The sequence below is a fragment of the Erpetoichthys calabaricus genome, chromosome 7, assembly GCF_900747795.2.
Source record: "Erpetoichthys calabaricus chromosome 7, fErpCal1.3, whole genome shotgun sequence".
In the NCBI taxonomy this organism is placed as follows: Eukaryota; Metazoa; Chordata; class Cladistia; order Polypteriformes; family Polypteridae; genus Erpetoichthys; species Erpetoichthys calabaricus.
In genome coordinates, this window is record NC_041400.2 from 72099983 (window position 1) to 72117902 (window position 17920).

The 17920-nt window shown below is 39.1% G+C and overlaps 1 protein-coding gene across 2 annotated transcripts in view; it reads right to left on the bottom strand.

The window, feature by feature from the left end:
- The window catches only part of ubox5 (U-box domain containing 5), an 84467-nt gene that overhangs the window by 22394 nt on the left and 44153 nt on the right, over nucleotides 1–17920 (bottom strand). For both annotated transcript variants that reach the window (XM_051930095.1, XM_051930094.1), the window contains exon 3: nucleotides 7189–8506. In XM_051930095.1, coding sequence (XP_051786055.1) covers nucleotides 7189–8506 — 1318 coding nt within the window. The remainder of the gene's footprint in view (nucleotides 1–7188; nucleotides 8507–17920) is intronic.

A 17920-nucleotide genomic window follows, 5' to 3' on the forward strand; every position in this document is an offset into this window, starting at 1 on the left:
ACGGATTTATCCCGTATTTTTTTTTATCATTTTTTTTTAAAGCAGCGTCTCATGCAAATCATCCCACACGCATTTTATGAAGATGCCTCCTTTCGTACTTTTGATTGGTTAATACTTGATGTCATCGTTAGTTTGATTGGTGTTTTTAACTGTCCAGTGAGGAGGGCGTGTCTTTTAAGTACAGTCTGCAAAGTGTTGGCACTGAGATGTGGCGTCAGCGCCATAGTTGAAGCCCCTAACGTTGCGGTCAGCAAGTCGGCTAACATCCGCCATGTGCCGTCTTTCAGTTGCGAGAAGCAGATCATAGAATGGTTGAAACTGTTGCCCCTAACGTTGCGCCACGCGTGTGGTTCGTTTATACTTCGTGTCTTCTCATTAAACTTTTATCTCGCGAATATGTTATTGCAATCCGCAGCGGGAGCGTTTCTATAAACTTTATTTTAACTTACGTTTTACACCGTGCTTTGTTTCCCTTTATGAACATGCTTGTATGCTTAACTCGCTCCGTTCTCAATTGTTTAATTAATTTTTTGCTCTTCGCTGTTTGCGGCTGTTCCTCCTTTCCCCCTACTTCGTTCTTTTATCTTGCGAATATGTTATTGCAATCCTTAACGGGAGCGTTTCAATAAACTGATTGAAAATAGTTTTGCATTTACCTTTTTAGTAAAAGGCGAGCTTTTAAGCCTGAGAAATCACCCCGTAAATGCACACATTTAATTGCACATGTGTTAATATGTATGGTTACACAGTATCAAAAGACAGTGAACAACGACAGTTACCTTTGTTCCCGCGTTTGATAAAAGGTGAGCTTTTAAGCCTGAGAAATCACCCCCGTAAATGCACACGTTTAATTGCACATGTGTTAATATGTATGCTTACACAGTATTAAAAGACAGTCAAAAATTAACGTCATTTACCTTCGTTCCCGCGTGTGACTCGTGCTGTAAATGTCTTCCTTGTTTTTAGTTCACGTGATTACGTAGGAGGCGTGATGACGCGATACGTGACTCCGCCTCCTCCATTACAGTGTATGGACAAAAAATATGTTCCAGTTATGACCATTACGCTTTGAATTTCGAAATGAAACCTGCCTAACTTTTGTAAAGTAAGCTGTAAGGAATGAGCCTGCCAAATTTCAGCCTTCCACCTACACGGGAAGTTGGAGAATTAGTGATGAGTGAGTCAGTCAGTCAGTGAGTGAGTGAGTGAGTGAGTGAGTCAGTCAGTCAGTCAGTGAGGGCTTTGCCTTTTATTATTATAGATTTAAATGAAGTTAAAGTTTTATCTGTATAATATAATCAACATATTTTGCTGCATTTCATCTTAAAAATGATACTGTCATCATATGTAAATACGCGCTTTATAAAGTGGCGCAGGTTGTGCAATATTATAACTATTGTGCAAGTTTACAGTGAGGTAATTGTACTTATAAGTACAATAAGTTATACAGTTAGGTCCATAAATATTTGGACAGAGACAACTTTTTTCTAATTTTGGTTCTGTACATTACCACAATGAATTTTAAATGAAACAACTCAGATGCAGTTGAAGTGCAGACTTTCAGCTTCAATTCAGTGGGGTGAACAAAACAATTGCATAAAAATATGAGGCAACTAAAACATTTTTTTAACACAATCCCTTACCTAACTGTAAGTATTCACAGCCTTTGCCATGAAGCTCGAAATTGAGCTCAGGTGCATCCTGTTTACCCTGATCATCCTTGAGATGTTTCTGCAGCTTAATTGGAGTCCACCTGTGGTAAATTCAGTTGATTGGACATGATTTGGAAAGGCACACACCTGTCTATATAAGGTCCCACAGTTGACAGTTCATGTCAGAGCACAAACCAAGCATGAAATCAAAGGAATTGTCTGTAGACCTCCGAGACAGGATTGTCTCGAGGCACAAATCTGGGGAAGGTTACAGAAAAATTTCTGCTGCTTTGAAGGTCCCAATGAGCACAGTGGCCTCCATCATCCGTAAGTGGAAGAAGTTCAAAACCATCCTTCCTAGAGCTGGCCGGCCATCTAAACTGAGCGATCGGGGGAGAAGGGCCTTAGTCAGGGAGGTGACCAAGAACCTGATGGTCACTCTGTCAGAGCTCCAGAGGTCCTCTGTGGAGAGAGGAGAACCTTCCAGAAGGACAACCATCTCTGCAGCAATCCACCAATCAGGCCTGTATGGTAGAGTGGCCAAACGGAAGCCACTCCTTAGTAAAAGGCACATGAAAGCCCGCCTGGAGTTTGCCAAAAGGCACCTGAAGAACTCTCAGACCATGAGAAAGAAAATTCTCTGGTCTGATGAGGCAAAGATTGAACACTTTGGTGTGAATTCCAGGAGTCACGTTTGGAGGAAACCAGGCACTGCTCATCACCACGCCAATACCATCCCTACAGTGAAGCATGGTGGTGGCAGCATCATGCTGTGGGGATGTTTTTCAGCGGCAGGGACTGGGAGACTAGTCAGGATAAAGGGAAAGATGACTGTAGCAATATACAGAGACATCCTGGATGAAAACCTGCTCCAGAGTGCTCTTGACCTCAGACTGGGGCGACGGTTCATCTTTCAGCAGGACAACGACCCTAAGCACACAGCCAAGATATCAAAGGAGTGGCTTCAGGACAACTCTGTGAATGTCCTTGAGTGGCCCAGCCAGAGCCCAGACTTGAATCCAATTGAACATCTCTGGAGAGATCTTAAAATGGCTGTGCACTGATGCTTCCCATCCAACCTGATGGAGCTTGAGAAGTGCTGCAAAAAGGAATGAGCGAAACTGGCCAAGGATAGTGTGTGCCAAGCTTGTGGCATATTCAAAAAGACTTGAGGCTGTAATTGCTGCCAAAGGTGCATCAACAAAGTATTGAGCAAAGGCTGTGAATACTAATGTACATGTGATTTCTCAGTTTTTTTATTTTTAATAAATTTGCAAAAACCTCAAGTAAACTTTTTTCACGTTGTCATTATGGGGTTGTGTGTGTAGAATTCTGAGGAAAAAAAATGAATTTAATCCATTTTGGAATAAGGCTGTAACATAACAAAATGTGGGAAAAGTGATGCGCTGTGAATACTTTCCGGATGCACTGTAAATACACCGAGTGGTGCAGTGAGAGTAATATGGAAAAAGATGATCTGCTGTGGCAACCCTTAACGGGAGCAGCTGAAAGAAGAAAAAGAAGGTGCAGTGAGAGTAACAACGCTAAAGCAGTTATGGTATTTGGAATACTATGGCTATTTCCTCGACCATTATATTGTTACAGGTTAATTACAATCAGATGCATTACACTAATAAACAATATGCAGTTAGTTTCAGTGTATTTATAAAGCCGCGTCAGGAATGTGGATCTAAGAAAGAAAGGGTAACCACACAGTAGCAGAGCTTTGACGCTGGGTGCCGCCAGTCTGCAAAACTGAGCAGAGAACTTGCGTACGACAGGGTATGAGGTACCGTGGAAATGTGTGTGGCTGTACGCCAAGTTAAGGTTTTATACATCGCGATTTGAGTGTGTAAACATTCGCACGTAACATTTTTGTGCGTATGCACCGTTTATACATGAGGCCCCAGTAGTTTAACTGGTTTCTGCCTCTGTATGTTACTAGGCTCTGGCTCCCTACAATGCTGATGTTGCCTTAAAAAGATAAAGGACTGCAATTCACAGCAAAAAACAATTATCTGTAAAATATATTAATTAATTACAATTTTAAGGCCCAACTTTTGTAGTTTTTATTGAGAATGCCAGATACTTTAAAGACAGGGTATTTTCTGACATTCCATATGCTGCTTCTTATTAAGCATTTTACAAACTGGAGTCCTTTGCAATCTAAACAATATCTTACAGGAGACTTTGACTTTTGCTTCTATCAACAGAAATATTTATTTTTGTTTTGTAGCTAGAAAAAGATTCAGTTATTAAACAATGACTTGAAAATATGACCTAACAAATTGTATTTTTAAACCAGCATTTTATCAGCATTAATTAAAGGACCCTTCAAATCTCAGTGCTGTACTTATATAGAAAACTCACAAAGCAGAAGATTTCAAAGAATGATTATGATTATTTTGTAAAATTAATGTGCACTGTTTATTTTTAATAAATACAGACAGTGGAATAAAAAATGTGCAACAGATATAAATGTAGAAAGCATCCATTTGCTTTGCAAAAATAAGCAAAGCTGAAGATGAAACACTGCATCCTATATATTGACACATTAACATATTGCTGATTCCTTTATAGTAAACACATTGACACTACTTGGGCTATAATCATTGTTGTCACACTAAACATATATATACATATACACATATTATATATACATATACACATATTCTATACTGTATATATATATAATATATATATATATATATATATATATATATATATACACATACACACACACAGTGGTACCTTGAGATACGAGTGCCCCAACGTACAAGTTTTTTTGAGATACGAGCCATCACTAGGTCGATTTTTTACCTTGAGTTACGAACCAAAATTCGAAATACGATCCATCAAAGAGCTTGTCGTCGCACATTCCGAGGAACTGACGACGGAGGAGTTGACGGAACTACAGACGCGGCAACATACGGAGGTTCTGCAGGAGATCGGTATCGCGGAGGAGGCAGAGGCAGAGGCGGAGGAGGTTTCCTCATAAAGTTAAATAAAGGAAGTGTTTGCAATGTGGGAAAAGGTTTCGAACTTTAAAGAAAAGAAACACCCTGAAAAAGTTGCGACTGATCGTGCAGCGGCGTTATTTAATGACACTTGCCTAACGCTTGACTTTATCGAAAAGAAACCCTGAAAAAAATTGCAACTGATCGTGCAGCGGTGCTATTTAATGACACTTGCCTAACTCATTTCAGAAACATTCTAAAGGGGAGGACTAAACAAAGCTCCTTGGATAGGTTTCTATTGAAACGCCTTGAGAATGAAAGTGAGGAAAGCGTGGCAAAAAAGAAAAAAAACTAGTGAAGAAGAAAATTAAGTTAAGCAAAAGTGAAAGAAAAAAACATTACAATACGCTAATCGGCTTATGTTTATTTCTTGAGATTCTCTTTTATGCATTAGGTTTTATTTTGTTTGTATACAGTATTTGGTCATTATAAATACATTTTTCTTATGTTGAAAACATTTAACAAAAAATTGGGGTGGTTTTTTGGGGGCTGGCAAGAATTAATCTCATTTCAATGGGGAAAATTGATTTGAGATTTGACTTACAAGCTCGGTCACGGAACGAATTAGAGATAGATAGAAAGATAGACAGATAACTTTATTAATCCCAAGGGGATAAACTTGTATCTCAAGGTACCACTGTATATATACACACACACAACACAATCAGTATCCTGGGTGACCTTGATAGCTTTTGCACATACAGTACTATGCAAAAGTTTTAGGCAGGTGTGAGAAAAATGCTGTAAACAAAGAATGCTTTCAAAAATGGAAGTGTTAATCATTTATTTTCATCAATCAACAAAATGCAGTGAATGAACAGAAGAGAAATCTAAATCAAATCAATATTTGGTGTGACCACCCTTTGCCTTCAAAACAGCATCAATTCTTCTAAGTACACTTGCACACAGTTTTTGAAGGAACTCGGCTGGTAGGTTGTTCCAAACATCTTGGAGAACTAACCACAGATCTTCTGTGGATGTAGGCTTCCTCACATCCTTCTGTCTCTTCATGTAATCCCAGACACACTCGATGATGTTGAGATCAGGGCTCTGTGGGGGCCATACCATCACTTCCAGGACTTCTTGTTCTTCTTTACGCTGAAGATAGTTCTTAATGACTTTGGCTGTATGTTTGGGGTCGTTGTCCTGCTGCAGAATAAATTTGGGGCAAATCATACGCCTCCCTGATGGTATTGCATGATGGATAAGTATCTGCCTGTATTTCTCAGCATTGAGATTCCTGACCAAATCTCCAACTCCATTTGCAGAAATGCAGCCCCAGACGTTCAAGGAACCTCCACCATGCTTCATTGTTGCCTGCAGACACTCATTATTGTACCGCTCTCCAGCCCTTCGACGAACAAACTGCCTTCTGCTACAGCCAAATATTTCAAATTTTGACTCATCAGTCCAGAGCACCTGCTGCCATTTTTCTGCACCTCAGTTCCTATGTTTTCGTGCATACTTGAGTCGCTTGGCCTTGTTTCCACGTCGGAGGTATGGCTTTTTGGCTGCAACTCCTCCATGAAGACTTCCGGCCAGACTTCTCCAGACAGTAGATGGGTGTACCTGGGTCCCACTGGTTTCTGCCAGTTCTGAGCTGATGGTACTGCTGGACATCTTCCGATTTCGAAGGGTAATAAGCTTGATGTATCTTTCATCTGCAGCACTAAGTTTCCTTGGCCGACCACTGCGTCTACGATCCTCAACGTTGCCCATTTCTTTGTGCTTCTTCAAAAGAGCTTGAACAGCACATCTTGAAACCCCAGTCTGCTTTGAAATCTTTGTCTGGGAGAGACCTTGCTGATGCAGTATAACTACCTTGTGTCTTGTTGCTGTGCTCAATCTTGCCATGACATGAAACTGTCTTCCACAGCCTTACCTTGGTAGCAGAGTTTGGCTGTTCCTCACCCAGTTTTAAGCCTCCTACACAGCTGTTTCTGTTTCAGTTAATGACTGTGTTTCAACCTACGTGTGACATTGATGATCATTAGCACTTGTTTGGTATAACTGGTTGATCATACACCTGACTATAATCCTACAAAATCCCTGACTTTGTGTAAGTGTACCTATAAGAATTGATGCTGGTTTGAAGGCAAAAGGTAGTAACATCAAATATTGATTTGATTTAGATTTTTCTTTTGTTCGCTCACTTTGCATTTTGTAAATTGATAACAATAAACAATCACTATTTATATTTCTGAAAGAATTCTTTGTTTACAGCATTTTTTCACACCTGCCTAAAACTTTTGCACAGTACTGTATGTTGTTGCATACTTTCTGCCACAAATGGTCTGTTCGCACAGGATAGAGAAATTATGTAAGCAAATTATGTAAGTACCTAAGCGACAGATAGATAGATAGATAGATACTTTATTAATCCCAATGGGAAATTCACAATACCTGATAAAATATCCTCATGCTGAAGACAGACTTAGATAGGGTTCAACAATTTTAAATCACATTATTGTAAAAGTGTGTACCTTTATTAGACCATATACCCATTCAAATGTTCTCACCTGAATCTGCTGGAGATGACAAGGTATTGTGTTCTTCTGCTCGTAGTTTTTTTGCAGATATCATTGTTGCAGACCTGATAGCACATTCTTCCTGTCTTTGACTGTTCAATTCTTTAGAACATTTTTGAACAAGAGAGCTATTTTTAACTTCTTGTATAGCTGTAAGGGATTTCTCACTGGAAGTGGATTCAGCATTGCCAAAACTGGTACATTCAAAAGCTGGCTTTAAGTGTGATGCTATTTTATTCTGTACAGCATCATCACTGAGTAGAGAGACAGAAACATATTCAGCTTTTCTCTTTCCTGAAACAAGGCTTGCTTTTTCGGATGTTAACCTTGAAGGTTGAGGGAGCTGTGAACAGCTGGTTCTTCCAACTACAAAAGGTACTGTTAAACATTGATCACCTTTCTGCAGAAGGAAAAGATCAATCCTACTCTTTAAACTAGGATGGGGCAGAGGTCTGGAATCCTTGGAAAAAGGCACAGCAGTGAAGGGATCATTTGGGGATCGACCCCAAGTAGCTTCCCTTTTGTTGTATTCCTCTAGAGTGCTATGGTCCACTGCCTTTCCAGAAGGCAACAGAATTGGCAAAGTCATTAGTTCCTGCGTTATAGGATCAATAAATTCTTCTGGAATACCAAGGTCTTCATTTAGGAATACTGGTTTCTGTGGCTCTGGATTTTCAGTCACTATAGTCAAGTCTGAAACAGCCTTTTTATTTCCACTGTGGGCTTTCAAGAGTTTCTCTATAATATTAGGAGAACAAGATCTGGAGGGCTGTCCCCAAACTGACAGTTTTTTGATCCCCAGAGGACAATTACCAACCACAAAAGACAGACAAATTCTTAAAGACATCACACCTGCAAGAGAGGCAGGGCCTTTGGACCACAGATCCTGCTCCACCACACTGGATTCTAAAACTGGAGGTTCCATTTTTTCAAAAGGAATTCTGGATCTGAACCCACGGTTCAAAAAAGACACCTGGCTCTTGCCTTTCAGTAAGCATTTTCCTACCAGGATGAAAACTGCTTTTTCAGAACACTCTGGGCTTGCCTTGCAAGTCAAATATTCATCAGCAGTAGACTTGGGCTTGGTAGAACAAGATGAGGTATACATTTCTAAACTTTGGGAAACATTATTTATATTAGCTCCTTCCGTTCTCAAATCAAGGTCAACTCTTTTTATTTCAGCTTTGAATGGAAAATGCAATGTAACATGAACAGGAGGACGGATGAAATACTCTGCTCGAAAGCCACATCTTTTTAAACTTATGTCCTCAGAAATCAAGTTTGACACCTCATAGCCATCTGCACACACCTAGAAGTAAGCACAAATATAGCATCAACACAAATTTCAAAAGAAATCTACATTTTTCAGAAATACTCAGGCAAACTCACATTAAATTTGTATAACAGTACTAACAATATAAAATGAACACTGTACTGAAAATAATCTAGGGAATGACATACAAAAAGAATAATTACCAATAAAGTCTACTAAAACAAGGTCTAAAATCAAAACAAGTTGAGTAGTTAATTTGTATTCCTCCTTTCTATGCCAGAATGGCTTCACACCTTTTATTCTTGAGTTTTGAGTAGGTCATAAAGAAGAATACTGTTCACATACAATTTTTTTCTAGACTAAAAATTTAATAATGCAACAGTCTAGCACAGTGGTTCCCAAACTTGGTCCTGGGGACCCACTCTGGCTGCAGGTTTTTGTTCCAACCAGATCGGTGTTAATAATCGATAACAACTGATCTCATTTAATTAGCAGGTCTTTTTTACTCTTCTTTTATTCTTCCTTCAGTAAAACACAACAGTATGGTTTTTACATTTATTAGTCGTTTAGAAATATTTCTATTTTTTTGTAAAGCTATAAATGCTTAACTCTCTTTTGTTGTCTTCCTATTATTTGCCCCCTTCATTTAAGCCTAATAGTGACAATTCAGAACCAGCACAGCAGACACCCAGGGTGATGAAAGCTGCAACAACTTCAGTGTCAGACCCGCTAATTAGAAAATAATCAAATAAATATCCAGAACACCTGGAAAAGCAGGATTAAAATTAGGTTGAAAATACTGTTAACGACTTAAAAAAAAACATATTCACCATGTAACTGCTTATTACATTTTAATAAAAATCTACCAAACTTAGTTTGTAATTTCTACATTGACACCAAAACACAGAAACTGGGAATTGATGATTCGTTTAATTAGGCTAAGAATCCAATGAAAAACAGAAGTTGGTTGGAACAAAAACCTGCAGCCAAAGTGGGTCCCCAGGACCGAGATTGGGAACCACTGGTCTAGCATGTCAAAAGAATCCTATAATAATATAAATTAACTGTTTTCTTATTCCTGTGGTGACATTTAATATTTTTCTAGCTTTTAAGTTTTTATTGTTGATGATGATAGGCTAAAGAACTACTTCCTTGGAGGTACATTGATCACTTGTTAATATAGCAATCTTCAAGATTTTTAAAGGTATTTTTTGGATGATTCAAAGGATTATTCAGGATCATTCATGCTTGCTTTCAAATGATTTTTCTGTGCATCTGTAATTCCTAACATATGAGGGATGTTCAATAATTTATCTACCGTAGTAGGAAATAAGAGAGTTTTAAAAAATATTTTTGTTTTATTTTTCAACATCATACCCTGATAGCTCCATACACTTCATCCACGTTTCCTGCAATGACTTTAACCCCTTTGAAAAAAGAAATGTTCAGTTTGACCTTCAAACCAGGACGTTACAGCTGCCTTGAATTCTTCGACACTTGAAAAACCACTGTCCACAGAGAGATTTCTTTAAAACTCTGAAGCAGCAGCATGCCTCCTGTGAGTTTTCCTCGTCTTTTCTCCTTGATTGACTCCTGCAAAGTATTCATTGTGTTGGCGTAACATTCCCCAGTTATGGTTGTATTGTAACTTCAGAAACAAAAGTCCTTTAAAATCCCAGAAGACAGTTATCATGACTTTGCCTGCAGATTTTTCTGTCATGAACATTTTTCGTGAGGGGGATGACTTGTGCTTCCACTGCACTGACTTCATTTTGGACTCAGGATCTCTGTGTTAGACTTAAGTCACATCTCTAGTCACCAAACGATAAAAAAAATTAACTTGGTCTTCACAGAGCATCTCCAAGTTCTCCTGACAGCACTGCAGCCTCGTGGCCTTCTGACATGGCATCAGCATTCTTGGAACGTATCTTGCACTGACCTTTGACATTCCCAACTTTTCATGAATTATTTTCCAAACTGTACGTTGAGATGCTCATTTCTTCACCTATTTAGGAAACCTTAATTCATCTGTCTGACAAAATTAAATTGGGAAAAGTTGCTTCCACAGGCCATCCAGTGTGAGGGTCATCTTCAATGGACTCTCTACCCCACTTAAACTGCTTGCTCCAAAATTTTTCTGTGTAAGGTGATGGGACATCAGACTTACTATAAACTGCAATTATGCGTTCATGGATGTCCTTTGGCTTTTTTCCTGGCTTTGTGAGAAATTGCATCCCAGAACATTGCTCCAAATCTAGCATTTTCTTACTTGATTCACATGTGGACTCTCCTGATATCCTGTCTCTTGGAATGTTAGACTCACACTGAGCCACAACTGTGCATTAGTAACCTTGAGACATGCCCAGACTTGTTTCAACATGCTTGCTACTTTCTTTCCTACTAGGTAGATAAATCAGTGAACGCCTCGCATATAAACCACATTCAAAAAGAAATGGTTTATATTATTATTATATATATATATATATATATATATATATATATATATATACTAGCAAAATACCCGCGCTTCGCAGCGGAGAAGTAGTGTGTTAAAGAGGTTATGAAAAAGTAAAGGAAACATTTTAAAAACAACGTAACATGATTGTGAATGTAATTGTGTTGTCATTGTTATGAGTGTTGCTGTCATATATATATATATATATATATACACATACATATACACACATATACAGATATATTATATATACATATACACATATATTTTTTATATATATTTTTTATATATATATATATATATATATTATATATATATATATATATATATATATATATATATACACACATACATACATACATATACACACATAGATGCACTTACAATAACATAGAAATCAATATAAACAACATTAACATCATTATCATATGAGAATATGAAGTAATATATAAGAAGCACATTTCATATAAATATAAATTATTAAACAGTAAAATCTTCTTCAATAATTTGCTACCGTGGCTTTTCGTTGGTCTGTCCAGGATTTTAAATCACATGTAGCTTGCAAACCGTTTCACGTATTGACTTGAAATGTGGTACACATATAATACGTCACGTCTGCTATCCGCTTTATGGGTGATGAATGTATTACTCTTTTTATGTTTATTTTATTTTAGAATCAACTCCTATCTGCGCACACCAGGGCAGCCGTGGGCGGATGCGTATGGTGTATTCACTCCATGTTATCGTGCATTGCGCTGTCACTGGTATTTTCATAAAAGAATTTGAACAATATATAAGAAGCGTATAAATTATTAAACAGTAAAACATTAACATTTAAGAAGTAAAGTTACATTGAGTACTACTGCAGTGCCTTCGGGTATACCTCATTTTTTCTTTGCCCATTACATGCTTAAATGTATACATTTTTTGGTGTACCTACCCGAGAACACGCGACATATAACCGACCGTGGGAGAAGCCTGGATTTTTAAACACGCGTTGAGTTCATCTGCTGGTCTCCCTCGTGGAATAACTGGTAATGTTTGAGTAAAATCTACAGCGAGTAAAACGACATTACCTCCTTTTTTTTTTTACGATCTCTGAGATCTTGCTTTTTTCGGTTCAAGGCTTCATAAGCTGTTTTATGTTCAATGTTGTACTTAATAAGTACTAATTATCCCAAACCATCATCTTTGAATGTTGCAAGACTTTCGCCTTGTATGTAGATCGGGGTAATTACATTCATTGCATTCCTAGTCTGAATCACAATGTGATTGTATGGGTGGTTACCTGGCACTGTAGGGTTGCCACCCGTCCTTTAAAATACGGAATCGTGCCGCGTTTGAGAATGAAATTGCGCGTCCCGTTTTGAATCAATACTGGACGGGATTTATCCCGTATTTTTTTTATCTTTTTTTTTTTTAAAGCAGCGTCTCATGCAAATCATCCCACAGCATTTTATGAAGATGCCTCCTTTCCTACTTTTGATTGGGTAATACTTGATGTCATCGTTAGTTTGATTGGTGTTTTTAACTGTCCAGTGAGGAGGGCGTGTCTTTTAAGTACAGTCTGCAAAGTGTTGGCACTGAGATGTGGCGTCAGCGCCATACTTGAAGCCCCTAACGTTGCGGTCAGCAAGTCGGCTAACATCCGCCATGTGCCGTCTTTCAGTTGCGAGAAGCAGATCATAGAATGGTTGAAACTGTTGCTCCTTTTTTTTTTTGTACGATCTCTGAGATGTTGCTTTTTTCGGTTCAAGGCTTCATAAGCTCTTTTATGTTGTATGGTGTACTTATCCCAAACCATCATCTTTGAATGTTGCAAGACTTTCGCGTTGTATGTAGATCGGGGTAATTACATTCATTGCATTCCTAGTCTGAATCACAATCTGATTGTATGGGTGGTTACCTGGCACTGTAGGGTTGCCACCCGTCCTTTAAAATACGGAATCGTGCCGCATTTGAGAATGAAATTGCGTGTCCCGTTTTGAATCAATACTGGACGGGATTTGTCCCGTATTTTTTTTATCATTTTTTTTTAAAGCAGCGTCTCATGCAAATCATCCCACACACATTTTATGAAGATGCCTCCTTTCCTACTTTTGATTGGGTAATACTTGATGTCATCGTTAGTTTGATTGGTCTTTTTAACTGTCCAGTGAGGAGGGCGTGTCTTTTAAGTAGAGTGTGGAAAGTGTTGGCACTGAGATGTGGCGTCAGCGCCAGAGTTGAAGCCCCTAATGTTGCGGTCAGCAAGTTGGCTAACATCCGCCATGTGCCGTCTTTCAGTTGCGAGAAGCAGATCATAGAATGGTTGAAACTGTTGCCCCTAACGTTGCGCCACGGCGTGTGGTTCGTTTATACCTCGTGTCTTCTCATTAAACTTTTATCTCGCGAATATGTTATTGCAATCCGCAGCGGGAGCGTTTCTATAAACTTAATTTAAACTTACGTTTTACACCGTGCTTTGTTTCCCTTATGAACATGCTTGAATGCTTCACTCGCTCCCTTCTCAATTGTTTAATTAATTTTTTGCTCTTCGCTGTTTGCGGCTCTTACGTCATTTCCCCCTACTTCGTTGTTTTATCTCGCGAATATGTTATTGCAATCCTTAACGGGAGCGTTTCATTAAACTGATTGAAAATAGTTTAGCATTTACCTTTTTAGTAAAAGGCGAGCTTTTAAGCCTGAGAAATCACCCCGTAAATGCACACGTTTAATTGCACGTGTTAATATGTATGGTTACACAGTATTAAAAGACAGTGAACAACGTCAGTTACCTTTGTTCCCGCGTTTGATAAAAGGCGAGCTTTTAAGCCTGAGAAATCACCCTGTAAATGCACACGTTTAATTGCACATGTGTTAATATGTATACTTACACAGTATTAAAAGACAGTCAAAAATTAACGTCATTTACCTTCGTTCCCGTGTGTGACTCGTGCTGTAAATCTCTTCCTTGTTTTTAGTTCACGTCATTACGTAGGAGGCGTGATGACGCGATACGTGACTCCGCCTCCTCCATTACAGTGTATGGACAAAAAATATGTTCCAGTTATGACCATTACGCGTATAATTTCGAAATGAAACGTGCCTAACTTTTGTAAGTAAGCTGTAAGGAATGAGCCTGCCAAATTTCAGCCTTCCACCTACACGGGAAGTTGGAGAATTAGTGATGAGTGAGTCAGTCAGTCAGTGAGTGAGTCAGTCAGTCAGTCAGTCAGTGAGTGAGGGCTTTGCCTTTTATTATTATAGATATATATATATATATATATATATATATATATATATATAATTTTTTCATGGCATTCATAGTCTGAATCACAATCTGATTGTATGGCTGGTAACCTACCAGGTAACGCTTGTGGTTGGTCAACAAGTCGGCTAACATCCGCCACAGTGCCCTCTTTCAGTTGCGAGAAGCAGATCATAGAATGGTTGAAAGTAGTTTTACTGTCAAATAATGCAAAGAGTACGCGACACGTGTTTCGCCCTAATTCTGGGCTCATCAGGGGTACACACTCACTGCACTCCCTCTCGGGAATTGAACCTCGGACGTCAGCACTAGATGTGAAGCCCCTAACGTTGCGCCACGGCATGTGGTTCGTTCATTTGACAGCATGTAGATCGGGGTAATTACATTCATGGAATTCGTAGTCTGAATCACACTCTGATTGTATGGGTGGTTACCTACCAGATAACGATTGTGGCTGACCAACCAATGTCCGAGGTTCGATTCCCAAGAAGGAGTGCAGTGAGTGTGTATGCCTGATGAGCCCAGAATTAGGGCTAAAACACGTGTTGCATACTCTTTGCATTATTTGACAGTAAAACTATATATATTTATAAATATATATATGTATATGTAGTGAAATGCATATTGATTTTGGGTATCCGAGCAGTAAGTAACATTATTATATTTCTATGCTTTGCCACTAACATTTTTCTTTCTTAACATCAATGTTTTCTCACTGATTCCAGATAGATTATTTATCCTTATAGTTTATACTCTTCGTTGTATATTATAAGCATGAAACATAAATCTAAACTAGCTCAGTTTGATTTTTTTCTCAACTATAGAAAAAAGACACATAACCTCTGCATTCTATTTCCTTACTTCTCGCGTAAAGAATTATTCAGCTTAGTTTGAACTATTTCTCTCCTATAGAAAAAGGTAAATAACATAGGAACTCGGTTTGCTTAATTTCTACCTAAAGTAGTATTCTAGAAACAGCATTCTTTCCAGACCCATTTTAAAATGCTAAGAATTCTAATCTTTCAGCCAGCAAAGATGGATATGTTCTTTAGCTAGATGTTAAATTTCTAGAATCTAAATTGTGATAGTGGCATTGATTGCCACACACTAGTCTACAAAGTGTGTGTGTGTGCATGAGATGCTGCTCTGAACTTTCCTTCTGAATTTAACCATTGAAACAACTAAAAGCGTACCCTTCACAAAGATTATTACTTTTCAGTTACAATGATACCAATAGCCAGCACAATAGCTGGCTTTATCCTAACTACTAAGTTACAATAGTTCTCAAAAATAAAGCAGGTGTACTTATGGTTTGGTTCTTGTTGACTCTGGGTGTAAGCAATGTCCTAATTCTTCTGGTTCGGCTTTCTCTGGCACATGTAGAAGGATGTTTAACGCACTCTTTTCTAAAAAATGCTTAAAAAAAACAAACACTGGAAATTTACAATGTTCAAGTGTTAATGAATCCTTTCTGCAGCAATGTAAGTTAATTAAGCCTTGAAAGTTAATGCAAACCATTACTACAAGTGGCCCAACTTTTTTTAATTAGTACTCAAAAATCCTTTGAATGCATTAAAGCAGTATTGAAACAAAGCATATTGCAACATTTTTTGAAGCATTATTTGGACAATACTGCACTGTATATTTCTATCATAATGCATAGAAAAAGGCAATTATCAAAGGAAGACACATAGATCATTCTTCTTATTCTTTCGGCTGCTCCCATTATGGGTTGCCATAGTGGATCATCTTCTTCCATATCTTTCTGTCCTCTGAATCTTGTTCTGTTACACCCATCACCTGCATGTCCTCTCTCACCACATCCATAAACCTTCGCTTAGGCCTTCCTCTTTTCCTCTTCCCTGGCAGCTCTATCCTTAGCATCCTTCTCCCAAGATACCCAGCATCTCTCCTCTGCACATGTCCAAACCAACGCAATCTCGCCTCTCTGACTTTGTCTCCCAACCGTCCAACTTAAGCTGACCCTCTAATGTACTCATTTCTAATCCTGTCCATCCTCGTCACACCCAGTGCAAATCTTAGCATCTTTAACTCCACTACTTCCAGCTCTGTCTCCTACTTTCTGGTCAGTGCCACCGTCTCCAACTCATATAACATAGCTGGTCTCACTACCGTCCTGTAGACCTTCCCTTTCACTCTTGCTGATACCCGTCTGTCACAAATTACTCCTGACAATCTTCTCCACCCATTCCACCCTGCCTGCACTCTCTTTTTCACCTCTCTTCCACAATCCCCATTACTCTGTACTGTTGATCCCAAGTATTTAAACTCATCCACTTTCGACAGCTCTACACCCTGCATCCTCACCATTCCACTGACCTCCCTCTCATTTACGCACATGTATTCTGTCTTGTTCCTACTGACCTTCATTCTTCAGCTTTCTAGAGCATATCTCCACCTCTCCAGGGTCTCCTCAACCCGCTCCCTACTCTCGCTACAGATCACAATGTCATCAGCAAACATCATAGTCCACGGGGACTCCTGTCTAATCTAGTCTATCAACCTGTCCATCCCCATTGCAAATAAGAAAAGGGCTCAGAGCTGATCCCTGATGTAATCCCACCTCCAAGTTGAATGCATCCGTCGCTCCTACCGCAGACCTCACCACTGTCACACTTCTCTCGTACATATCCTGTACAACTCTTACATACTTCTCTGCCACTCCCGACTTCCTCATACAATACCACAGCTCCTCTCGAGGCACCCTGTCATATGCTTTCTCCAGGTCCATAAAGACGCAGTGCAACTCCTTCTGGCCTTCTCTAAACTTCTCCTTCAACATCCTTAGAGCAAACATTGCATCTGTGGTGCTCTTTCTTGACATGAAACCATACTGCTGTTCACTAATCATCACCTCACTTCTTAACCTAGCTTCCACTACTCTTTCCCATAACTTCATGCTGGGGCTCATCGATTTTATTCCCCTGTAGTTACTGCAGTCCTGCACATCCCCCTTATTCTTAAATATCGGCACCAGTACACTTCTTTTCCACTCCTAAGACATCCTCTCACTTTCCAAGATTCCATTAAACAATCTGGTTAAAAACTCCACTGCCGTCTCTCCTAAACACCTCCATGCTTCCATAGGTATGTCATCTGGACCAACAGCCTTTCCATTTTTCATACTCTTCATAGCCGTCCTTACTTCCTCCTTGCTAATCCGTTGCACTTCCTGATTCACTATCTCCACATCATCCAACCTCTTCTCTCTCTGGTTCTCTTCATTCATCAGCCTCTCAAAGTACTCCTTCCACCTGCTCAACACACTCTCCTCGCTTGTGAGTACGTTTCCATCTTTATCCTTTATCACCCTAACCTGCTGCACATCTTTCCCAGCTTGGTCCCTCTGTCTAGCCAATCAGTACAGGTTCTTTTCTCCCTTCTTAGTGTCCAACCTCTCATACAACTCATCAAACGCCTTTTCTTTAGCTTTCGCCACCTCTCTCTTCACCTTATCTCCTTGTAGTCTTGTCTACTTTCTGCATCTCTCTGACTATCCGACTTCTTTATAATAACTATTCATTCAAAATCTGTACTAACCCCTACTCTCTCTTCTGTTTCCTTTTCCGGTGTCCTGTTGGTGGTGGCTTATGCCACCACCATCTACCCAAAGTACCAGTATGTTCCAACAATGATGGATGGATTAAAAGCCAGAAGTCTGTATGACCATCAGCATCAAGTGACTCCGTGAGAACCCTAACTACAAAGAGGACTATTTCATTTA